Here is a 26,155-nt window from a genome sequence, read left to right on the forward strand (position 1 = left end):
TGTCGATAATGATTCTCCTTCACACTAGCTCTCTTAGAGCCCTTGCATGCAATCTCTTTACCGCTCATTTGTGGGTTGTCACTTTAATGAGATAGTCTTCCTACCGTTAGAGGGAGATAAAAATGTCAACGTTCCTGTAGAACGGCGTGAATTTGCATAGATGTTGCCCACTATGTCTCATCTCGATCCCCATACCGCACATGTGTGATAAGTAAGTGCAATGAATTCTAGATATCAGAATGTTGCTCCAGACGCATTCCTCTGATCTACCTAAAGTGATGAGATCATATACCAGCTGTAAATATTCCTGCAAGGATAGACATACTTAACGGACATCGAGTCCACATCCTTAGAGGGTGTGTCGCCCCCGTTGGATGGTTTGAACACCCTGTTGGACAATTAGGTACACCGGCGGATAGCCAATCAATCTGTCTTGGCCTGGAGCATGACAGATCATTCGGTTTGTAGGATTCACTTCCCTAGAAGAGGAAGATACGGCACAACAATGAATCTAAACTCGATCGATGTTTCAAATCATTTCCATCTCATGAGATTAATCCAGATTTCTCCCAAGACTTAAAGTTCTTGGTCCAGTATACTAGTTTGGATGAGCTAAATGGAATTGAAATGAGATTATCATCGATAATGTTTTCAATTATATGGTAGCTACCAACATAAATGAAAAGCGATGATATCGAATCGTGTTCCGTTGATTAAGTGACAACATAGAACTGATTAGACAACTAAATGGGACCTGTCGTTCCTACACTACCCAAGGTAACACCGTTGTGTTCCAAATGGGAAAGGAAGCATTATGAGATGAATGAAATAGTACGATATGATCCACGCCTTACGGCAGAAGGTTTTTCTCAAAACGTCATGTGATTGATAGCAGCATTATGAAATGTGGTTAGTGTTTTCTCCATGGGGATATATATGCGGAGATTTACATGTAAGTTCCCGAAGAATTACATGGACTGGTTCAAATAGTTCCAAAACCACGGAACACCTTTTTAATTGTTTTGAGGCGTTCTTTACAATCCGATGGATATGGTATACCCGTTTAAGTGATTATTTGATCAGTTAGGGATATGAATTATGCCCTTGCGTGTTAAACTATGAAGTCTTATTCCAAATTGCTAGAGTTACAGTTTATGTCGTTAACATGAATCTCACTAAGACTTTGGAAGAGCTTGAGAAAACTACCTTGCACCTGAAGATGGAATTTGAGATGAAAGATCTTGGGAAAACTTATTTATGCCTTGACCTAAAGTTGAAGCATTGTTCTGACAGTATTTTGGTCTACCAGTCGAACCACACCCTGAATGTGTTACCTTTGAGTATACCTATGATCGTCCATACGTTATATGCAAATGAGACCCTTGAAGAGGTTATGGAATCCGAAATTCCATATCTAAGTTCAACTTTGTGCTTCGTTGTACTTAGCTCATTGTATTTAGACAGGACATCTCCTTCGCTGTTGATCTTGGTAAAGATGCAGCACCGCACTTATACGCAACCACTGAATTGGTATTAAAAGCGTACCCTGAAGGTACTACATGGGTACATCCCAACGCATCTTAGCAGATCCAACACCCTTGATCCTCAGAATGATGCTTACCTTGTTTGTTATGCTGACGCAGGTTACTTATCAAACCCACAATAGGCAAAATCCCCAAATGGTTATGTCTTTACCGTTAGGGATATCGCAATATCTTGGAGATCCATGATATGACCTTAGTTGCGAAATCTTCGAATCGTTCCAAGACTCACCTCACTTCACTATGCCACAAGTGAGACATGGTTAGAAGTTCTTATTGAGCATATTCGAAGTACTTGCTGTGTTTTCATCCATCGTTGAGTCCCAACGACGATCCATGAAGATTATGCCGTATGTATCAACTCGACTAAGCCATGATACATCAACGAAGTCAACACCAAGACATATTGCACCTACATCTACATTAGCAAAGCATCAGGAGATTAAAGTCATGCAAGCCGATCCCAGACAACCTTGCCAACCTCTACACGACGTCACTGCCGAAGTCAACCTTCCAGAAACTTGTCCGAGGAATTGGTATGCCTAACTATTCATATGCAATGCTTGTAGTTCTTATTTGGAAGTTATGTCAAACTCAGGAGGAGTATCCAGAAGTATACTCACTTGATCTTAATGTACTATTTTTCCCTACGATTAGGAGCATTTTTCCCATTGGGTTTTTGCTACCTAACTAGGTTTTAACGAGGCACCTATCCTGGGCTGATCATACCCTTGTGAGTTATTCTACTTGCATCTAAAAGACGTATAGTTTTGACTTAATGCAACTTCTCACATTTCTCCTTAGACTGGGTTTTTCCCTACCTTGGGTTTTACCATAGCGAGGTTTTGTGAGTTTTACTTTTTATGCATTATTCCATTGATTTGAGACTCGCATTCGCTCATTATGCCGACAACTTCATCAACTATACTTGCTTCATCACTGAAGACCTGATGCGCCATTTACTTGAGTATTTACACACTTAAAGGGGAGTGTTGCAGTTCTATTGGAATATGAATGTGATTGTGTCAATCCTACTAGATATGAGAATGTATCTTATATTCCTATTAGGAGTAGATTACCTATTAAATGTTGTAATCCTAAAGGGAAAGGTTTTTACCTATCCTACTACTATAAATAAAGGCATAATGGAGTAGAATAACACACACCCACAATTACACATCTCTCTCTTTCTCTCTATCTATGCCGCACCCCTCTCTCTCTATGGCCACCATACTTGTTCAGTAAATTATGTCGCACCCCTCACTTACAACGATATTTTAGGGTAAGAAGGTGAAAGATTTTGGCTAATCTAGACAATAGATATTAGTGCATGCTATTTGGGTTTTTGTTATGAGTTTGTACACTTTGTTTCCCATTAGTAGATTCCTAACAAGTCAGATTGAGGAGGGGGTGTTAGGGTTAACTAGCAGAATTCTTCCTATCGTCACACTTTGTTAGAAAGAAAGAGGAGATTAGTTTATGCAGGAAGGGAAGGCAAATGATGAAGCCCTTCAGTACATCTTCGAGTCCTTCATGTTCATGGTGGCCACCATTGAAGCCTTTTTTGAATGGTGGATGTGTTGGCTTTGCTATGAGAATTGCCCGTCTTGTCCCATTTACTCTACAACACCCTACCCTCATTCGTCTTCCCTGACCTTCAAAACGATCCTCAATTCCAGTGGATTACAAAATATATCAAGGTTCCAACTTCCCATTTAGATATGAGTTCGTTTATATTTATAATATTTTTTCCTACAGAAATTTGAAGTTCTAATACCATTGCAGTTTATTTTTCATGTCACTCAATTGGTGGTTTTTAGCAGGGTTTGATTATTTTGAGACTTTACCTACGTCTCAAAAAACTTGGATTATTCGAGCAAGTTGTATATACTTTATTAAAGACGCATGATGCCTCGAATATGCCTCAAGAGAACCTCGTTTCCACTCAATTTTCTTCAACTTTGATTTCGTTTTGACATAACTCCTATAATTCAATTCCTTCTTCCCTTCAAAATGACTATAAGAAAAAAGCGTCTTCTATTATAATGTAAAGGACTAATTAGGGTTTTTCTCAGTTTAGAGAACTTTCCCGCCTCCTTTCAGTTGGCCTTAACTTCCTTCTCATCTGGTTAATCCTTTGAATCAAAAATTGGATTGTCAATAGGTAACAGACTCTATCTTAGTCCAATTCCTTGATTCTTACCCATGGATTAAGTGCTTTGATGCTTGGCAAAGTCAACTCAATATCGAGAGACTCACCCACCAAAGACTTTATCGCACCCTTATGTTGCTATTGTTTTAGGTTGACTTTTTGTGAACTGAAATTAAAGGGTGAAGGTTTTGAATTTCTAGGTCATAAGCAGAGAGAATGTTCAAAGGTAGTGATGAAGATGATGATTCATTGATTGATACCTCACACATTGTGTCTGAATATAACCATTAGAATGAAGGAAAGAGATCATTCTCTTTCTTACAATATCAAACCAATTCTTAACATTGAAGTAATCTATCATGTGATGTGATTATACACCTGTAATGAGCTATAACTCACAAGAAAATTTAAAAACAAAACTGATTTATTCAATTCTAAGAAATTTGCAAGGTTGTTTAAACACCAACACTCCCTTTTAAACTCTTTGTAGATTTCACTCCAAGCATTCCTCTTAAGTAAGCAAATCAATCATTTGCCAAAGCTTTGGTGAGAATATCAGCAATTTTGTTCTTCTGTTCTCCAGTACACCAGTTCAATTTCCTTTGCTTGTATAGCTTCTTGGATAAAGTGAAACTTCCTGTTTATATGTTCTATTTTCGAGTGGAAAACAATATTCTTTGCAATGGCAATAGCTGTGTGTTATCACACAAAATTGGAGTTCCTTCTATTTATTCTTCTCCAAAGTCTTCAAAAACAAATATCAACAATTTTGCCTCTTATGTAACTTATGTTGCACTCACATACTTTGCTTTGCTTGATTGAAGCCCAAGAAAACACTCTTGAACCAAGTGTAAAAGACATACCCTGATTTACTTTATGTCATCTTCACTTCCAGCCCAATCACTATCACAATATATTATGAGAGTTGTTGAACTTCCTTTGACAAGCTCAATACCAAAATCTAGAGTACCTTGAAAATATCTCAGGACTCTTTTGGTTGTTCCCATGTGCTTCTTTGTGGGATTATGCATGAACATAGAAATACTTGCAAACATGATGTCTAGTCTTCTTGCAGTCAGATATAACAAGTTTCACACAAGTTTTTTGAATTCACACTTACATGCTACTTCACTTCCCTTAATTATGCTTAATATGAATCCATCTCATCATACCAAGCTCTTGGAGCTTGTTTTAATCCATATAGGGCTTTGTTGAGTTTGTACACCTTTTCTTCTTCATTCTTTATTACAAATCCTTGTGGCTATTTAACATATACTTCTTATTTCTTAACTCCATTCAAGAAAGCTAATTCACATCTATCTGGAATAAACTTCATCCCTTTTATGCATCTAAGGTTATCAAAGTTCTAATGGTATCATGCCTAGCTACGGGGGCAAATGTTTCATTGTTATTTATTCCTAGTTTTTTAGAGTAGCATTTTGCCACCAGTCTAGCTTTGTTCTTTTGTATTTTACCATCCAGGTTTTGCTTTGTCTTGTAGACCTATTTAACACCAATGATTGATTTGTCAAATGACCTATCAACCAACTGCCAACTATCATTCTTCTCAATCATGTCTAACTCATAATGCATTGTTTTCTTCTAAGACTCATCTAACGTTGCTTCCTCATAATTCTCAGGTTCTATAATGCACATATTAAATCGAGCAATTATCTCAATCAGACTTCTCCATTTATGTAGAGTATGGTCATAGACTCGAGAGATTTCAGTTCACCTTGTGAGGTACTTGACTGAGTTGACTGTGTAGATGCCATTAAAGGATTAACTAGTTCAACTGATTCATTCAATTCTTCAAAGTTCGTACATTTTTCCTTCTTAGCTTTTGCAAACATTGGAACATTATCACATTTTCACTCTCATAATTCGAGTTCCAACAAGCATTCTCATCAAATGTTACATCTTTTGATAGAATGATCTTCCCTGTATCTGGATCAAATAATTTGTAACCCTTCTCACTTGTTCCATAGCTTACAAATATGCATTTGTGACTATTGCTTTCTAGCTTGAGTTTCAAGGTTGAAGGAATGTGTACATAACACAAAGAATCAATGATTTTTTAGTGTGCAATCCTTGGTTTTCTGCCACTACATGCTTCAAAGGGAATTATCTTGTGAAGGCCTTAGAATGACACCTATTAAGCAAATAGACAGCAGTGTCCACTGCCTCATCCCAAAACTGATATGGAAGACCCTTATCATGCATCATTGAATTTTCCATTTTTATCGCAGTTCAATTCTTCATCCCAGTCTATAAATTGTCAACTGCCTTTGGATTCTAATTTCATTGCAAAAACTCACAAATTATATAGACATGAACCTTCCTCTTCTATCACTCCTAAGGCATTTCAGCTTGTAACCACATTGCAGTTATTCTACGATGCACAGACACAGCATATCGGTAGCGTATCTCATGTCAGATACGCAAATGGACACAATATGCCTATGATACGGTCGGATACGCGTTGGATATGTATCTGGATCAACGGATACGGCGTTTGACAGATGGATACGGGTATCCGACTGTCATGACGGAGATGATGCAATCTGGTGGAAGGATGCCTCGCGAAGAAGATGACGCCGTCGCGCGGAGATGACCCGATCTAGTGGAAGAGGCTTCGGGAAGAAGATGACTGCTAGGTCGACATGCCGTTTGTTAGTTTCTGTAGAAAAAAACGACACCATAGTTTTTTTTTTTTAAGGGTTTAAATGAGACTAAAGCCCAAAACTACATAGCCCACCGAATTTACACCACTACCATCCTTTTTTTTAGAGTTTGAATAATATAAATTAAATTTTGAGTAATTAATTTTTTTTATTGTTATTGAAAATATATTTTTTAAATATATATTTATTATATAAATTGCCGTATCCAAGCCATATCGTGTCTTAGTTTTTAGAAATTTGACGTATCCCCGTGTCGTATCATGTCGTATCCTCGTATCTGTGTCCATGTCTGTGCATCATAGCAGTTATGTCATTGCATTGAATTTTTCCAAACATTCAAATGCCTCTAATTTGTACCTCAAAAAGTAGACCTAAGACATCCTTGTATAATTATCTATGAATAAGATAAAGTATTGGTTCCTAGAATTTGGATCAGTTTGCAATGGCCTGCAAATATCTATGTGAACCAATTCTAGAGGAACCTTTGCTCTCCAAGAGGACTCGGAAGGAAAAACATCTATGTGTTGCTTTCCAACCATATAGCCTTCAGACCCTTTGATTCCTTCAAGTGTGGCAATCCATGTACTATTTCTTTTTCCCAAACCATTTTGAGTACAGTGAGTTACACTAGTCCTCAATGCTACTTGATTTGCAGGCATAACAGTTAAAGAAAAGCATATGTTACTAGTCATCTTCACCCTGACTACCAAGTTGTCCAGTAGCCATCAAACACATTAACAACACGACCTCCAAATAACAAGTAGTAACCATATTCCATCTTTTGGCCAAAATTGAAGAGATTTTCAGCTAGATCAGGAACTATCATCATTTCTTGAATATGCTGCCTGCCAAGTTTGGTTTCAATCACCAAGGTGCCTTTTCCAACAACATTCACAATTTCTCCAGTTCCTAATTTCACCTTGGAAGATAGGTTTTTGCACATTAATTAGAAGTCTTTCATCTCCTATCATGTGGTTTACTACAACCATTGTCAATGTACCAAGAGATATTCATCTTCATCTCACCCACTATCAATGTACCAAAAGTTATTTATCTTCATCTACCCACGACATTACACATATAGAAGAGTGTTCATGTTTCCTCAAGTTAACTTGCATAATTCACCCTTTGTGTTCCATTGTTGCCATTGCAGTCTCTTGAAATATGTCCAAATTTCCAACATACTGTGCATTTGGGGTTTTCCTTCAAACCAACATTTTCCATAGTGCATTTATCACAATGTTTTCAAGGAACCTTGGTTATATCCTGAGTAGCATTTTTCTTGGGTGAAAGTTGGGTTTGTTATCCCATTTTTCCCCTTATTTTTCTAATTCTTTGAAGTCTTTCAATTTCTAGAGAACCCATGAAATTTAGGTTGCTTGGAAGCTTTTATTCAAACTAGTAAATGCTCTTTTAGTGATGTTCTAAGCATGCATACCCAATCATTGCTTAAGTCCTTTTAAGGATGCTACAACCTCTTGAACCTCAAGGGTATTAAGATCATTTTGAGTGTTCAATTATTGAGCAAATGGAATCATAATTCCTAGGCAAGCTAATCAATCATTTTGCATAATTTGTTCATCATACAATTCCTCTCAACAACTTTTCATTTGGTTCAATATATCAAGCAGTCTAGTAAGATAAGCAGACAATGATTCATCAACACGCATTCGAGTATATTCAAAATATCAGCGCAAACTTTGTATGGTTTACACTTCTTACCTGATTGCCCCCTTTGAATTCATGTTGTAAATATCCCAGACCCTTCGCGGTCTCCTCATTGGAGATTGTGGGAAAAATTTGGTAGGAGATAATTCTTTAAGTTAAACAGAGAGCCTTTGCATCCTTCATCAGGCTCTCATTCAGTGAAACCTTCTCTGAGATTGTGGACTCGCTTTTCTTTTCTTCCTCAGTAAGTTCTTTCCCTTCTTTGGATACGAGACTTCAAATCCTTTTTCAACGAAATCCCAATCTATGGGACTTGAGTATAGTCTTCATTCAGATTGTCCAAAACTCATAATTTTCACCATTGAAAATTGACTCATGAAGCTCAGTTTTACTCGATCCAGCCATGTTAGAATTGAAATAGAGAAACCTTGAGGTTTTTGAAGCTCAAAATTTCTCCAATGAACTTTGAACCAAATCGAGTTCCTACATTGAAGAGTACATAGATTCACACCTAGTGTAGGTGATCAACATGGCCTCAGAGGCCATGTTAGTATTTTAGGTTAATTGAAGTTTTAGAGTTATGGGACCCATGCAAAGAGAATGTTCAGAGGTAGCGGCGAAGATGATGATCTATTGATTGATACCTCACACACATTGTGTGTGAATATGACCTTTAAAAAGAGGAAGGGAGATCCTTACTCTCTTTTACAACAGCAAACCAATCCTAACCATTCAAGTAATCTACCCTATGAGGTGATAAAACATGTGTTGAGCTATGACTCACAAATAAGCAAAACTTGTAATCCAATGGTTCACATTACACCCATCAAGGAAAATTTAAAAACTAAACTGATTTCTTCAAAGGAAAACTAACGAAAAGTCTAAAAAAACTTTAGTTTTAATGGAAAATGACAAATAAAGGTTTAGTGAATAGTATCAAGAAAAGGTAAAAATGTGGTTTTTCGTTAAAAGTGAACAGTACCAGAAGTGTTTCGTTAAAACTCCCTTTCTTCAATTCAAAGAAATCTGCAAGGATATTTAAACACCAACATATGTGCCCTCTCTCGGTTCCTCATAGCAGTGCTGCAGTAGTGTAGTAGTACAAATGAATTTACTGGCGTGGTATACCTAATGGTTTGGTCAACAAGACGTAAGCAAGTTTAAGTAGCTCCATACATACTAACATTGTTTGAGGCTGTTAGAGATACTCTGATATTGTTTCGGACAACATGAGTAGGTCTTGAAATTGGTCATCAGACAGCAACAAGTTTAGGTGCTTTAGACTTTGACATGTTTGCCTCATAAAATCCAAGTCTCCATTATCTCAAGGAATCATTTCAAAACGCTAGCTCTCCAAATTCCGCTCTTATTACAATTCTAAACTTAAGAGGGCCCCTCGTGTTACCTTATATTTTTCACACTACAAGGTATGATTAGTTCACGTGACCTAAAATTATGATCCCCATACCACTTTGGTATAACAAAAAGTGTCAAGTTTGTGACCTTCACTAGATTGCTCCGGTCATTAGTGTGGATAAGTATGTAAATGGATAGAGACAAGGAAACAAACACAAGATGTATGTGGTTCACCCAGATTGGCTACGTCTATGGAGTAGAAGAATTCTCATTAATTGTGAAGGGCTTACACAAGTACATAGGTTCAAGATCTCCTTTTGTGAGTACTAGTGAATGATTTAGTACCAATGACATTAGGGATTATTGTGGGAGAATGATCTCCTTTTATAGAAGAGAGTTTCTAGCTTTGTTCTGGCCTTGACACGTGTTATGCTGTGATTGGCCTTTGATGTTAACACGTGTCACCCTATGATTGGCCTTTTGGTGTTGACACGTGTTGCGCTGTGATTAACCTCCTGGTTAGAGGGAAACTCTTGTGGATCCTTGATGATATAACGTTGACTGGTGCTCAGTAGTTTCGGGATTTGTCAAGTATGGTACAAACAATGCTCCCCTAAGTTCCTGAGTGAAGGGAGCTTTCGGTTGGGGACTTCTAAGATCTAAGCCGCTGAGTAATCACAAAACTTCTAAGTACCGAAATGTGGTATCGTTTTCACTTGCCTTATCTGTTTCATAGGTAGATGTGACATCTTCTTTGGAAGTACTTTTCCTCCATCCAGGGGTGGTATCTTTAACTGATGAAGATGCACAAGGTAATGTATCAATTTCACTTGAAGCTTACTTGTAGTTTCAGACTTGGTCAAGCACAATACAAACCCTATAGTAGGAGTCCCCCAAGTCTCTGAGCAAGGAGATCTGCCGAAAGAGGTGACAGAAAAAGTAAGCAATTAAAGTTCTAAGCAATCAGTCCTAGATCAGAAGTTTGATTTCGACTTCCGACTGATTGTTCTCATTCTCCCTATCTTGCAGGCAGCAAGAAGGATAAAGAGAAGAAAAAGGAGAAGAGATGATATGAGACATTTTTGCTTTTGAAGAAGTAACTTTCCACAATCTTATTCTTGAACTGGGTTGGAGGCTTTTCTAGTTTCCTTTATAGTATAAGGCCGACTCAAGAATTTGAGAGTCAAAATAAGTTCATCAAATTAAGAGTTCATTCGACCTTGATGATATGGGATACTTTTGTTGTTGACAAAGCAGTGGATGTGGTATGGCGAGGCTTTGCTCTTTGGCGACGTTGCTAGCGAAAGGTTGTTGAAGTTTCTTGAGCTCTTCGGATAGGGCAGCGATGCCAAGCTTGGATTTGACTTAGACTCCTCCTTCTGGATTATGTTGTTCTGTAGGGAGGGCGTCGTGCTATAGTGACATGTTCTAGCTCATCGTTAAACCTTCTACTTCAATCTTTTGCATCGTAGAAGTGGTGCACAACCTTTGCATTTGAATGGTCCTTCAGAGCACTACTTCTCAGCAACTCATCTATGCTTAGCAGCTTCTGTGTAAAAATCCAATATCGTATCAACTATTCTGAAGTATTTGCCGAAAGGATTCGTGACCTTGACAACAGTTGAGGATGAGTACTCGAGAGCAATGCTAGGTAAGTAACCAGGCAAAGGTTCCGGGCAATCAGTTCTAGATCGAAAGTTTGATTTCAGGTTCCAACTAATTGCTTTCTTTCTCCTTGTCTTGCAAGTAAGAGCAAGGGCAAAGGAAAAGACAGGGAAAAACCATGATATGGGATACTCTTGCTCTGGTGTGGCTTGTTTGCAGATGTATTATTGGGGGGAAAATAAGCTAAGTATTTCGAGAGACTCTGTTGAGAGTGCCCTATCGGATATGAAGAAAAGTTGAGCATTTTTTTTATTTGCAGGTCTGCCTGGCTGTGGAGGATGAAGGTCGACATATATAAGAATTGTCCTAACAGGGAGTAGTAACGCTATTCCTTTACCCTTCTCGGTCATAGCAATGTAGTGGGAGCTGCAAGATTCACGTGTTTTAACTTTGTCAGAGCACTTTGAAAAAGTGGTATATGGTATCTAGAAAGTTGATGTTGCGTGTGAAGAATACAGACAAGTTTTATCCAAGGAAATCTACCTCTCGAAGTTCAAAGAGCAGTGCCTCTTCGATTTTCGAACAAGCAATCTTGTCGGGGATCTGGCTCTCGAGATTCGGAGAACGGTGCCTCTTCGATTTTTGAGAAAGCAATCATGTTGGAAGTCTAGATTTCGAAATTCAGAGAGTGGTGCCTCTTCGATTTTTGAGAAAGCAATCCTATTGGAAGTCTGGCTTTTAAGATTCGGAGAGCGGTGCATTTTTGATTTTTGAGAAAGCAATCATGTTGGGAGTCTGGCTCTCGAGATTCGGAAAGCGGTGCCTCTTCGATTTTTGAGCAAGTAATCCTGTTGGGAGTCTGACTTTCGAGATTCAGAGAACGGTGCCTCTTCGATTTTTGAGCAAGCAATCTTGTTGGGAGTGTTTTCTCGAATGTGAGAAAAGGTTGGGCATTTTTGCCAGTCTGCCTTGCCACGAAGCACGAAGGTTGACACACATAGGGACTTTTCAGTTATCAAGCAATGGTGTTGTTCCTTTACCCTTGTGGGTAATAGTAAGGTAGCTAGACCTTCAAATTTTATGTGTCTAAACTTTGTCAGAGATCTTTGGCAAAGTTATCTGTGGTACCTAAAAAGCTGATGTTACGTGTGGAGATTGTAGACAAATTTTACTCAGGAAAATCCATTTCTCGAAATTCGGAGAGTGGTGCCTCTTCGATTTTTGAACCAATAGCCCTGTTGCCCTTTCTTTTATATGGGCACCAATTGTGTGCAAGAAGTACGTTCATAGAGTTATTGCTTGTAGGAATTTTTCCCTTATTGTTCTACTTCAGAGATTTATTCGACCTCATTCCTCCTTTATCATTTTTGAAAATGTCTGGCCTATCCAACTAACTTGAACTTTGGTGAAGAGGCAGCCATGCCTCCTCAAGGCAATATATGGCACTTATCCTTCTTATCCCCTACTGGTCCTCTTACCGTTGGGGACTCTGTGATGAAGAATGATATGACCGCTGCGGTGGTGGCCAAGAACCTTCTCACTCCCAAATATAACAGGTTATTTTTTAAACGGTCTGATGAGTTAGCTGTTAAGGATTCTCTAGCTCTCAGTGTTCAGTGTGCAGGTTCTGTGTCTAATACGGCCCAACGCTTATTTGCTCAAACCCACCAAGTTGAATCATTAGCATCTGAAGTGATAAGTCTCAAACAGGAGATTAGAGGCTTAAGCATGAGAATAAACAGTTGCACATGCTCGCACATGACTATGCTACAAACATGAAGATGAAGCTTGACCAGCTGCAGGAATCTGATTGTCAGATTTTACTTGATCATCAGAGGTTTGTGGGTTTGTTCCAAAGGCATTTATTGCCTTCCTCTTCTGGGGCTGTACCGCGTAATGAAGCTCCAAATGATCAACCTTCAGTGCCTCCTCCTTCTGGGGTTCTGCCCAGTACTGAGGCTCCAAATGATCACCCTTCGGTGCCTCCTCTTTCTAAGGCTCTGCCGACTACTGAGACTTCTCCTGAGCAACCTTTATAAAGACTCCATCTTGTTTGTTTATTTTGATTCATGTATATGTACATATTTGTAACTTGTTGTGTTAAATACACCAAAGCCTTCTTCACTAAGTTCTTTGAATTTTTTCTTTTGTTGAAGTTTTATGAGTGAAGCATGTAGGTTAAGGTAGTGCTCCCTTAATTTCCCGAGTGAGGAAAACTTCTCGGATGGATACTTGAAAGATCCAAGTCACTGAGTAGTCGTGAACCTTCCAAGTACCGAAGTGTAGTAACATATGTTAGGAGTCCCCCAAGTCTCCGGTCGAGGGAGTTGACGAAGGAGGTGTCTTGCTAGTAGCCAAGTTTCCAAAGTAACAAAACTTCACCATTTTCCTTTCTAAGTGGTAGCCCAAAACTCCTCCTTCATATATATTTGTTATAAAAGTTGTTAGGCCCAAAGAAGATGAGGCTTAGGCAATTTTTTTTGTTTTTAATTTTCGAATTTCCGAAAAAAAAAAATATATATATATATATATATATATATATATATATTTAAGCTTTATAGGTGAAGCTTTGTAGGTGAAGCTTTGGTGTTGAAACTTTGTAGGTGAAGCTTTGCTGTTGAAGTTTTGTTGGGTACCATGAATTGATTTTGCTTCACACTATCTTGATCAAGAGTGTGTGAAGCTTTTGTAGGTGAAGCTTTTGTGTTGAAGCTTTGTAGGTGAAGCTTTGGAGTTGAAGCTTTGGAGTTGAAGCTTTGTAGGTGAAGCTTTGGAGTTGAAGCTTTGTAGGTGAAGCTTTGGTGCTGAGCTTTGGTGTTGAAGCTTTTGTAGGTGAAGCTTTGGAGTTGAAGCTTTGTAGGTGAAGCTTTGGAGTTGAAGCTTTTGTTGGCACCATAAATTGGTTTTGCTTCACACTGTCTTGATCAAGAGTGTGTGAAGCTTTTGAGAATTGTAGTTGCCCTCCATTGATGAAGCTTTTGTTGGCACCATAAATTGGTTTTGCTTCACACTGTCCTAATCAAGAGTGTGTGAAGCTTTTGAGAATTGTAGTTGCTCTCCATTGATGAAGCTCTTGTTGGCACCATAAATTGGTTTTGCTTCACACTGTTGATCATCAGTGCGTGAAGCTTTTGAGAATTGTGGTTGCCCTCCATTAATGAATCTCTTAGTGGCACCATATATTGGTTTTGCTTCACACTGTTTTGATCAAAAGTGTGTGAAGCTTTTGAGAATTGTAGTTGCCCTCCATTTGTTGAAGTTGTTGAATTTCCCAATTTCCTTTTTTTTTCTTTTTTTTATGGGGAAAATTAGAAATTTTAAAATATGGAAAAGACAACATATACAAATTTTGCTTCTACACTGTTGAGCAAGAGATTGTGATGCAAGCCACACCTTGTAGTAGTCGAAGCTTTGGATGAACCATATAAATTGAATTTGCTTCTAACAGTCTTAATCAAGAGTCTGTGAAACTTTCTATGAGTTGTAGTGTTTGCATTGTTACAGAGGAAAAATGTCTGAAGCAGATGCAAGAAGGCTGAAGAGCTTGATCTTCATATACCATGCACTGAAGCCATTGTTGGCTTGCAATAAGACTTTGTTGGTGACTATAACTCTTGTAAGGCATAAGTGCTCCCCTAGTTGAGTTGTAAAGCTTGAGGGTTTTTTATTATTTGTGAATGCTAGGAGTTCACATGTACAAGTTGTACCACTCGTTTTCTGGTTGGTGGAATGAATGGTGAGTTGCTTTCATCACTTGGTTGGTGGTACGAAGGTGAGTTCCTTCATCACCTTTCATCACATTTCATCACCTGGTTGGTAGCACGAAGATGAGTTCCTTCTTCACCTGGTTAGTGACATAAGTGGCAAGTTGCCAAATGATATTAGAGTACGAGTTGTACATTTCATCACCTGGTTGGTGGCATGAAGATGAGTTCCTTCTTCACATTTTATCACCTGGTTGGTGAGAATAAGGGCAAGGTGTCGAGGCACATTGTAGCAAGTGTCGAATGACACAAAGTTTGTTGAACCCTTTCGAAGCACAGTTGGCTTATGTATGGATGTATTGGAATGTATGATGTTTATGTATGAATGTGTTGGAATGTATGATGTTTATGTTGATTGACATAAGTGATGCTTATGAATGTTTTGCTATGCATGAAAGGATCCATGCTTTGGATATGTGAACCATGTTGGTTGTAACTCTTAGTATCACATACTTTGTGTCAAAGTACGCATATTGAAGCTCTGAGTTGGAGTACAGGGGTAGGTCATCATAGACCAAGTGTTCCAGTGCCAGGAATGCAAAAGACTCAGAAGAAGTTGTCTGAATTCCCTCTTCTTTAAATATTTGCCGAATGGCTTGTGTGACAAAAGATCTCAAGCGGTTGAGAGTCAAAACATTTGTAATGTGTATGCCTTCTTATAATAGCATTTCCTTTAATACCTAGTCCTCCACTTTGAAAGAGTGAGGCTTGGCCCCATAGTCATAATAGTCGACGGTACGTTCACCCCTAGTTATCTTGATACGAACTTTTATCCCTCTTGTTGTAATGGGCTTGCTGAGAGTAAAAATCCTTCCTCTTACCAAAAGACAAATACATTTGGTGACTTAGCAAGTAGCTAAATGAGGCAGGAGATGATGCAATGGGTGTTTGAATGGCCAAGATCTCCTCACTTGGTAGAACTTGACTTCCACTTCCTACTTGTTGATAAGGGTTAACCATATGGGGGTTCCTTTGGTATGTCCTTGCTTCGGCGGAGACGTGGTTGTAAACCTGTGCCATCACCTCAGAGTAAGTCTTCCAAGTGTTGGCATTGATCATGTACTTGAAGAAACAATCACGTAGGCCTGCCGTGAAGGCTTTGAGGGCAGTCTTGTCATCTGCCTCAGCGCAGCGAGAATACAATCATGTAGGCCTCTTGTAGTGACTTGTCCGGCTTCTGGTGAATAGTGTACAAGTCATCTGTAGAATGTAAGCGATCGGTCTAGAAGATGTGTTGAGAGACAAAAAGTTTCCTTAGTTCCTCAAATGAGTTTACTGTCTCGAGTGGAAGACGACAATACTAGTTTAGAGCTCCGCCAAAAAGGATGGAAGGGAAGAGAAGGCATCGCTATTCGTCGGTGTGCATCTGATATGCCATGGTGGACTTAAAGTGGTTAAGGTGTTCAATCGGGTCCTCCCTTCCAGTATAGAGTTGTAAACCAAGCTTTTGTTTTATCTTCGCTTGAAGGGGGTGTCGAGGATCCTCCTTGTGAGAGGGCCAAGCCTAGGTTGGTTCCAGTCAGGTATCTCGGCCTGACGTTCGGCCTTCAACTTGTTTACTTCTTCAAGGAGCTGTAAGACAATGGGGTCCTAAGTGGAGTCATGTACCACTGGAATTTTCTTCCGTAAGTCTTCATCGTCTCTTGGAAGTAGGAAGGTTTGAGCAAGAGCGTGTGATTTTTCCGTGGACTTGCCGTACTGACTTCTAGGGCGAGTTTGTCGGAATACCTTCGAGTCCTCTGTACCTTCATGTTCCTCTAGGACCTGTCTTTCCTTCCTTAGATGGGCAGCTGGCCTAGGTCGTGGAAGGGGACTGAGTTTTTCACAAACCCTTGGGTTATTGATCTTCGAGCTTATGTGAAGGGGATTTTCTCGACGTTGCTTTAGGAAGTCTCGGCAGTCACGATAAACGACTTTCGATCATTCCAACCCTTCTGCAAGGAGGTGTCTTCCTCCATTTCTTCTGCTTCGAGTCGAAGCAGCTGAGTTGAGAGAAGTCTCATGTTGATCAATATTTTGATGATTAGCACGCTCCTTATCAGGGATACCCATGTCGAAGGAAGGTGACCCTCTGTGTTGGGGGGGTTCCCAGATGATGGTTGATGTCTACAAGGGCAACAAGCTTGCGTGTTTGAGTACACCTAGTTTCGTGGAACGTCTCGAAAAGCTTCTCATATTGTTCTTGGAGGATCTCATTCTTTATTACTATCTTGTTGTTCTGAGCCTCCATCTCTTCGACTTTAGCTTGAAGAGCGAGCTTCTTTCCTTTGTTCTTTCGTTGCTTCACACTAAGTGCAAAAGGGGTATCATTCTATGTGCCGTGGCTTCCTTCTCTCCCTATGTTGGAGAGGGATGCCTGGTCAAAAGAGAGTACGAATGGTGGAAACCAGCTTGACACAGCTAAAGAGAGTGGGAATAAGTGTCTTTCCCACAAACGGCGCCAAATGTTGATGCACAAAATCAGTGAAGACTTTCGTACAACAGAAAGTGTCAAGTTTGTGACCTTCGCTAGATTGCTTCAGTCACTAGATAAGTATGTAAATGGATAGAGACAGGGAAGCAAACACAAGATGTACGTGGTTTACCCAGATTGGCTACGTCCACGGAGTAGAGAAGTTCTCATTAATTGTGAAGGGCTTACACAAGTACATAGGTTCAAGCTCTCCTTTTGTGAGTACTAGTGAATGATTTAGTACAAATGACATTAGGGATTATTGTAGGAGAATGATCTCCTTTTATAGAAGAGAGTTTCTAGCTTTGTTTTGGTCTTGACACGTGTCATGCTATGATTGGCCTTTGATGTTGACACGTGTCGCCCTATAATTGGCCTCTTGGTGTTAACACGTGTTGCGCTGTGATTTAACTCCTAGTTGGAGGGAAACTCTTGTTGATCCTTGACGGTATAACGTTGACCGGTGCTCAGTAGTTTTGGGATTGGTTAAGTATGGTACAAACAAACTCGCTCGCGGAAAGCTAAGAAAAATTACTCAAATTCAATGGGAGGGGGAATGCCTAAGCCACACAATCATGTACGTCTAAAACAAATCAGTAAAATCAGAATGTCCACAATTTCTCTGCAGGAATTTAGCAACAAAGAAACAAATGAAGAGAAATTAAGCTGTACATGGTTACATACATCTAAACACTCAGCGGCGTTCCGCCTATTAGTATTACATATGAAAACAGTAGTTCACAACAATCCAGACACTCGTTGTCACGCCTTATTCCCAGAATTCGGCAGCAAGACAAAACACAGTTTATATCCGAGCATTCGTTCACAAACCACAGGCGAATAATACAATTAATACAAGATTTGGTCTCTTCCACATCCTAATACAGCCTCACGGGAAATGCTTCAGTCAAATTCTGTTTGTTAATGTTGGTCACTCACTTATCCGTGCCAGGACGAACTGAAGGAAGAAGAAGGGTGATCACTGATACTCAAAACTAACCGTGGAAAATGTACAAGTTTTCACCGCCAATCTCATAGAAAGTAAGTTAGCTTCTCTTTCTTTCGCGATCCCCCTTCCCCATAGAGATCGTTCCACTGCTTCAATTCGTTCATCATGGATCCCTCAGAGGCAAAGCTAGCTGCAACCTGCATTCCCAAGAACAACAAATAAAGCTGATGTTTGAATAGACGAAAAAAGAAAAAATCTGAATGGCAACCCCTGATGAGGCAGTAGGTCGGTGAAAAAATTCAAGTACATGGATAGTGCATGTAACAAAAACCAAAGTGGATCACTCCAAGGCGAAACAACTCGAATGGAAGTTAAATTGGTGAACATACCTGATTCTTCGCCTGCTTGAAGTCTTCCATGTTTAAGGGCCTGAGGGTGATGACTCTTTCCTCTTTAGGTTCTTCTTCTGTTTCTGGGACAGCTTCTGGATTCCGTTCTCCCAAAGCATCTTGTGCAGCTCTCTTCTTTTTATCCTAAAAACCAAAACATAAAAGTACACAACGATAATCTATCATTGAATTTTAGTCACTCCAGCATAGAAAAAGCGGTCATGATTTTAACTTTCTTACCAAATCCTTTTTGCTCTCCGCCTTTATTAACTCCCTAACTGGCCGATAGGCAGCTGTTGTACACAAGTTCTGCTCAAAGTAATATCAGTCAATCAGACCTAAGTATACACACAACTTCTTAAACTACAGAACATATAATCAAACATGCTGACCTTAAGATCACTTCCACTAAACCCTTCAGTCATAGTTGCAAGCTCCATGAAGTCTAGTCGGGCTTCCACCTTCTCTTTCAACAACAGAGTTCTCAAAATCATTTCTCTGTTCTCCACAGTCGGTAGCCCCACCAAAATTCTGTTTTAACACTCAGTGTTATCATAAGGATAAAAAAAAATAAAAAATCATGTGAACAATTTTCATGTTTCTACTTCCATTGATGGCACCACTATATCTCGCTAACATTCACTGCAAACTTGTTTTATCAAATTTGTCTTAACAATGTCAGTTTGTTATCCTGAACTACATAATGATAAGGTTAATTAACAGAATATATGACAGCATTAAAAGTTATAAAAATGCTTACCTTCGTTCAAAACGCCTGATGATTGCTTCATCAAGGTCAAATGGTCTGTTGGTTGCAGCGAGAACAAGGATTCGATCTCCTTGACTACTCAAGAGCCCATCCCAATGAATCATAAACTCATTTTTTATTTTTCTCATGGCTTCATGCTCTCCAACTCTTGTTCGCTGTCCAAGCATGCTATCAACCTCGTCTACAAATATAATGGTTGGAGAGACTTTGGCTGCGAGAGTGAACAAAGCTCGGACATTTTTTTCATCTTCGCCAAACCACTTGGAGGTAATGGTAGACATGGATACATTAATGAAGCTTGCTCCAGCCTCCCTAGCAATGGCTTTCGCCAGCATGGTCTTCCCACTTCCGGGGGGACCAAATAGCAGTATACCTCTACAAGGCTTTAGTAGGCCTCCGCTGAAAAGGTCTGGTCTATGAAGTGGAAGCATTACCAATTCCTGAAGGGATTCTTTTATCTCATCCATGGCACCAATATCAGCAAATGTTACGACAATCTCATTTGCTGGTATGACCTCTGGTTTTATGCGCTTCTCAAATTCATCATCGACTTCTGCCTGTTAAGTAGTACACGGTGATTTCTCAATATCAGTAGGGGGAAGACACAATCACATATATAAGTACACTGCAGGAAGCATGTCGACTCCCTAAACGACATACAATCTATGAGTAGAAACACTCAAAAGCCCATGGCATGGACTTTTATGTTTTCTGTTAGTAACTTAGCTATCAAGCCAATACATAAAAAAAAGAAACTACAAGAAGATTGGTGACTTACAGAAGCTCTTGATACTGGAATTGAATTGTCAGCTTCCATTTTTGCTGCTGCAGCTGTTGTCTCTGCAGCAGTAGCAGTGCTTTTGGTTTTTGTTTCTGTCATCACACCGACAGACACTTCAGTTCCTCCTTCCTATAATTAATGGATGAACAAGAGAATGATTAATCTAGTACTCCATATGTTATCCACGAGTTATAAAATAATACAATTACAATGATCGTCCAACATACCTTAGGCACTTCAGCCTTCGCTTCCAGCTTCATTGTATCTTTCCCACTGGATATTCCCTCTTGGAATATGCTTAATCCATGGGACAAACTGATTTACAGAGAAAGCGGTGAGTACACGGAATGTACATAGTGAAAAAATAATTACAGGTATAAATTAAAAAAAGCCATACCTATTGGAAGAAATGATGAGTTTCCCATTTCTGTATTCAGGATCTTTGTTATTCATCAAATGATAAGAAACTGCTGATACAACAATTTCTTCTATGCAGTTACTGAGATCAATTGTGTCTGCGATACAGATCGAACCAAGATCATCACAATCAAGATCATTAGCCGAAAGTACTTCCATGATGTGGTTTTTGTTATCCTGAACCTGAATCATTCTCATATCCTTCTCCAGTTGAGTCTTCCAGCTGACAAGAAGGGATTCATTTTCAGGGGGCCTGATCTCGATGTTGTAAGGGAAAAGAGCAGTAAGCCTCTCCTCCGCCTCTCTGTTGTCACCACTGAGATCCACAATTCGTGAACCAAGGATCAACACGGCTCCAGATAATTTCTTCAACATTTTCTGGAACAAGTTATATATCGTTTGCGATCTAGATAAGAGCTTGTCAACGTCCCTAAGATACAGCACAATGGGACTAGTACTTGAGACGAAAACCAAAACCTGAAAGCAAATAAAAATTCATCTCACCAATCAATATCCACGACGGAGAAATGTTTGAAAGAAGAAATTTTGTTTGTATAATAGGCTCTTGACTGCCAAAAATCTTAATATAGCAGAAAAAACATCACTCATTACCCTGTACAGGGACTGTATAAGAAGCTTTTCATCAAACGACCAGCTGCTTGCGCGCTTAAACTCATCTAGGAAACAGAAACGGTTTATCAGAAATCAAAAGAACAAAACAAAGACGGAAAAAAGAAAAACTTGAAACCACATAAATTCTTAGCGTGAAAAATGTATCGTAGGGCATGTGGGTAAGCTAGTGCAAAGGATCACGATGTCAAAACTGATTTGCAATTCCTAAATAATTTTCTTAAACAAATTTTCAAATAGAAGTTCCTTTCTTTTGTTCTTCAAAGATTCAACGAACTTCCATCACAACCACTAGATCAAGTCATACGCTTTAGAAGGCGCACTGCAAATAGATTGTAATATGTAAAAGATAAGAGTAAAGAACTAACAGCTAGCTCTATCTTGCAATATTATTTTTTTTCAGTAATAAGAAAGAACCTGAATTTGCAGGAGTGCTCTGTGAAGCAAGGTTACTAATATTAGCTGAAGCTGAAGCATTCCTACGAAGCATGCAAGGCTTACAAGAACCTTCTAGCCCACTGCAAGTGCAGGACAAAAGTACAGTTAAAATACGATCATTTTCAAACAACCCTTTAAGCAATCAATCTCATTTTCTAACAACCCTCCCTGTACCTTGATCCAAGATCCACAACGCTGCTTTGCCTTCGTAAAGTGCCTGAAAGCGGATTTCCTGGTGAGTGCTATGCCAGAGGGTGCAGAACCATACAAAGCTCTATTTGTAAGAATAGTTTTCAACAATACCTTCTGGTGGTTCCTCCCTTCGCGGAAAGAGTGAAAATGATCCAAACAGGCCAGACAACCGCTCAAGTGCCACCTCTGAAGTAGATCTTTTAAAAGACTACGGCAGATATGATAACAACTTATAAGTATACGAATAGCTGTATGAAACCCACGTCAAGAAAATTTGGGGCATGATAATGTGAAGAAAACTCGTTTAAAACTAAGATCTCAAAGGGATTGGAAAAAAAAAATTGCAGCATCTTATCAATTTTCTTGGATGGCTATGGATGTAGTCTATGTTCTGTCGACAACATAACAGCGAACTTAATAGTGCACATTGTATATTAACTTTCACAGAACATACTGGAAATACTTTGGAGAAAGCTTACAGATGCTTTGTTGGTATTGCCATATTTGCTCTGAATCTGCACAATCCGAGTAGTTATAAACATTAGCGGTAGAAAAAAGCACGGACAGACACATATGTGTATATGTATATCCATATTATATAAAACTTCCCCCACTCACCTTTAGAGAAAAATCCGTCACGTCTAAGAGCAACAACTTCGCTTGGAAGTAATGGGATAAAGCCTTGGCAAGTTGTTGGTAAAGTTCTTGAAGATAAAAATGGAGGCAGGAAAGAGACAAAAGAGTGATTATAATGATAGTACATGTACAAACATGATGCTAAATGTTGCAGATCACAAACCAGCAGGTCCTGAGAGCAGAATAGCCCGACTTGCAGGAGATAGATTGCGAGTGTACTTTGAAACCTCAGCTCGCTTAAGATGCACATAGGCAGCACTCGTTATCAAAGCTCGCGTCTGTTCACTGTAAATTCATTCATCAACCTAAGTATGTTAAAACATAGAAAACACTACACCATACAAAACATAGAAATATGCATCAAGTTTGGTCTTCAAATTGTGTGCTCGCGCTAAGCATGCATGTCCATGAATCGTACAATGTCACATGTCATGATCCCAATTTTGTGACCAATTTGAGTACCTTATATGTTGAAATCATGCTAAATACACCAACTTTAATCAATATTCATCAATTTTTTTTTAGTCACTGAAACCAAATTTCTAAAAATCACAAATTTGCAAAAATATCTAATTTTGTATTTTTTTTTAATGATATAATGATATATTTACGCTATTGGCAATCCAAACACTTCGCAGACAATTCTAAGCAAATTCACACCGTGGACTATCCATAATAAACTAATATCGAACTTGCTATTCAAATAGCGAGGAATACTACGTACTAGGCCGTTATTAACTAGCGATCTAAACCCTTCAAAGAATCATAGAAAACAAGATATAATCGAAAATAACTGAAGAATATAGGAATGGTGGTGACCTGAGGTAGTAGGGGAATTGGTCGAACGTGACCTTACTGTCTCTTCCATCAACGATCTGTCGTAGCAACTCCTGCTCCACCCTATCTGGCGTAACGCCGTTGGACATCGTGTCGTTTCCGGTCCATTTGCTCATCGTTTGCCCGGAAGCCAACCCAAGCCCCACTCCCACTCCCATCCCCACGCCCAAAGCCGACAGCAATATGCCTTTCTGCTCCATCTCTCTCTCTCTCTCTCTCTCTCTCTCTCTCTCTCTCTCTCTCTCTCTCTCTCTCTCTCCCTTAATTTCTCGACACTCTAATCTATCAAACAACGTACACAACCGAAACATTAAAGTTTCGTCGCTAAACACATCAAATTCGCCACAAAAACTCAACCACTGCAATTTTTGAATATTAACTGCTATACCTTACCACCTTTCAGAGTCTCAGAAGAAAATGATCAAACCCCACGAAAAAGATCAATATTTTTCCCACAAAAACGCTCAAAAGCCAAGGTTTCGATATTTTACCAAATAAAAAAACTTGAATATAGTTTTCTGGGTTGTATAGAGAATTGAAGAAAACCCGAAAAAAACAACGAATTTTCTCAACCTCTGATATTTCTTGCTCTGTTTTTTTGTTGTTTCTTTTTTCTTTTTGTTGTCGCGTGTGATGGGGTTTGTATGTATGTAAAGAGGAGAGAAAAGGTTCGGTGCGAAAGAAACGGATCGCCGGGAGAGAAGAAAAAGGTGGGTTGATGGCGGCGGAGAGAGGGCACCGAGTGGTGGTGAAGATGTCTCTTGTTCCCACTTTTGCAGGACTGTCCCTCGGTGGTTTTCTTCAAGTTTTTAAATACAAGAATGGTGGGTGTCACTGTTTTGTGATTACGTGTCCAGTTATGGAGGGATTTGGTTTCGGTTTGGACAGTTTTATTATTGTTTATTATTATGGTTCCTAGGGATTTAAAGAGTCTGACGCCCACTTTAAAATGTTTAAAAAAACTCATTTGCATCCAAAATCTTTAAATAGTTGAATTAAGTGTTTAAAGCCGTTTCGTAGAATTATATTTAAGGAAAAGAAAAAAAAAAATTTGAAAATTTTAAGTTTTAACGATAAAGATAAAATGAATAGTATTAGGATTGATTTTTTAATGTAAAAATGTAATTTTTCATTAAAATGAATTGTACGGTACCTAGAACTTTTCGCTAAAGTTCTTTTATATTTATATTTTTTTTTTCAAATAAATATTTTAATAGTTTTGAAGCTTCTCTAATCTTATAAAGGTTATCAATGTTGAATTAAGGATTTAAAGTTTCCTTGTGGAACTATATTTATCTATTTTTTTTACTTCAAATAAATATTTTAATGGTTTTAGATTTTCTCTAAGCCTTCCAAAGATGATCTATAAATAATATTCTAGAAAATTGATAGTTCGATCATAAAATACATGAAAGTGGGTCTCCAAAAATGTGTGTAAGTTGTAAAAAAAATGTGGTGTCATATATATGTATGCCTTCTTTAATTTTTTTTTAATACATCAATATTTTTCTATTCGGCTAAGCCACACAAAGAACAATCTAATTTGGTGTCGAATTCGTCATTGATAATATTCGAACCTAAGACTTCTCACTTTCAAGTGAAGAAAAATACCACCAAATCGTAGTACTGAACAACATATCTTCTTTAATATGAATAGTCATGGACTTCGAAATCAATTTGTTTCAGTAGTTACTAATTTTTCGTCACAACCGTATTGGCTTTTTTTTTTCTATTTAATAATATATTATTAATTATTTTTCTATTTTTTTAGGTTTTACTTGTTTTAATTATTATTATTTTTATTTTTTGTGAATCTCTACTAATTAATAAAATCTTTTTTGTCAACCAAAAGATTGTGAAAAGATAAATTAGTCTTTTATCATACAAAAAAATGACGGGCAATAAAGTAATTTTATAGGTTCAAATTTTACTGTCTTTTATAAGTCTACAGGTGATATTAAAATACCTCCAATATTAAAAAAAAAAAACAAAAACCTCTCACTCCCACACTTTCACTCTCTCTCTCTCTCTCTCTCTCTCTCCTTCTTATTTTCTAAAAAAATGAGTTCATACACACAAAGTGTGTAGCCAAATGCTAGTATACATGTAAAATAATAAACTTATAAGTGGTTTTATATATATATATATATAGATATATATATATATATATATTATGAATTTAATTATTTATTTAACATCTTAACGAGAGGAACAATTTTATAATTATTAAAAGATAGATGCAGCCTAATGCACCCAAATTGCCGAAGAGGATAAGTTTCAATAGTAAATGCACTTGTTGAGAACTGGTATACCCTTGAAGTTTGGACCTCTCTACTAACTGCACTTGTTGCGTACTCGTACCTTGACCCTTGAAGTTTGGGACCCTCTTGCTTATGGATTCATGTAAGGGTGACGTTCGACGGTTGTGATGAACTTGTTAAACCTTAATAATTTGGCACGTAGCTATGATTCACATGTATCTGTTCGATGCTGAACGTAGCTGTGACACTGTCTGATATGGGTCGCCTGTGTAGTGCACAAGTTGGAGGGAATTATCAGACATTTGAGTTATGCAATGCATGCATGTTTATGTTGTAACGTTCTTATGTTATTTGGAAAGCGATATTAGGAAAAAGAAGGGATTCAAACGCAAGTTTTCAACTGCAAGTTTAAATCACGTGAATTACGATGTTTTGCATGTATCGTTGTATATATGCTTATTCAGTTGCTAAGCCATTTTTCTTGTCAAGAATTATGCCAAGCCCATATCAACATATTCTGTTTTCAATAAAATCGCCAATAAAAACTATTTGTGATGTTCTGAGATATACGATACTCTAAAGTAGCATAGAAAATCTTACTAGCCAAACCGCTTCGAATAAGATATGCATGGAA

The 26,155-nt window shown here is 38.4% G+C and overlaps 1 protein-coding gene across 1 annotated transcript; it reads right to left on the reverse strand.

Moving 5' to 3' along the window:
- Positions 1 to 17,903: 17,903 nt before the first annotated feature.
- Positions 17,904 to 24,029, reverse strand: LOC103424023 (uncharacterized). Its single transcript, XM_008362085.4, has 16 exons — positions 23,243 to 24,029; positions 22,587 to 22,708; positions 22,406 to 22,491; positions 22,267 to 22,302; positions 21,899 to 21,995; positions 21,770 to 21,812; positions 21,575 to 21,675; positions 21,140 to 21,204; positions 20,508 to 21,004; positions 20,338 to 20,425; positions 20,108 to 20,239; positions 19,321 to 19,886; positions 18,953 to 19,091; positions 18,801 to 18,869; positions 18,561 to 18,704; positions 17,904 to 18,368 (listed from the first exon to the last, which is right to left on the reverse strand). Exons 1-16 carry the CDS (start codon positions 23,569 to 23,571, stop codon positions 18,255 to 18,257), a joined length of 2,628 nt encoding a protein of 875 aa, XP_008360307.4. The 5' UTR covers positions 23,572 to 24,029; the 3' UTR covers positions 17,904 to 18,254.
- Between the last annotated feature and the right edge of the window lie 2,126 nt (positions 24,030 to 26,155).

Source organism: Malus domestica, chromosome 14 (assembly GCF_042453785.1).
Source record: "Malus domestica chromosome 14, GDT2T_hap1".
Classification (NCBI taxonomy): domain Eukaryota; kingdom Viridiplantae; phylum Streptophyta; class Magnoliopsida; order Rosales; family Rosaceae; genus Malus; species Malus domestica.

Bases quoted from the DNA above. Each gene is read 5' to 3' on its own strand.
- LOC103424023 (XM_008362085.4), bottom strand. From the start codon at position 23,571: ATGTTTCGGTTGTGTACGTTGTTTGATAGATTAGAGTGTCGAGAAATT. The intron at 22,303-22,405 runs GTGAGTGGGGGA...CGGATTGTGCAG, and splicing joins TGACGGATTTTTCTCTAAAG to ATTCAGAGCAAATATGGCAA. The intron at 19,092-19,320 runs GTAAGCATTTTT...GTGTTAAAACAG, and splicing joins ATCAGGCGTTTTGAACGAAG to AATTTTGGTGGGGCTACCGA.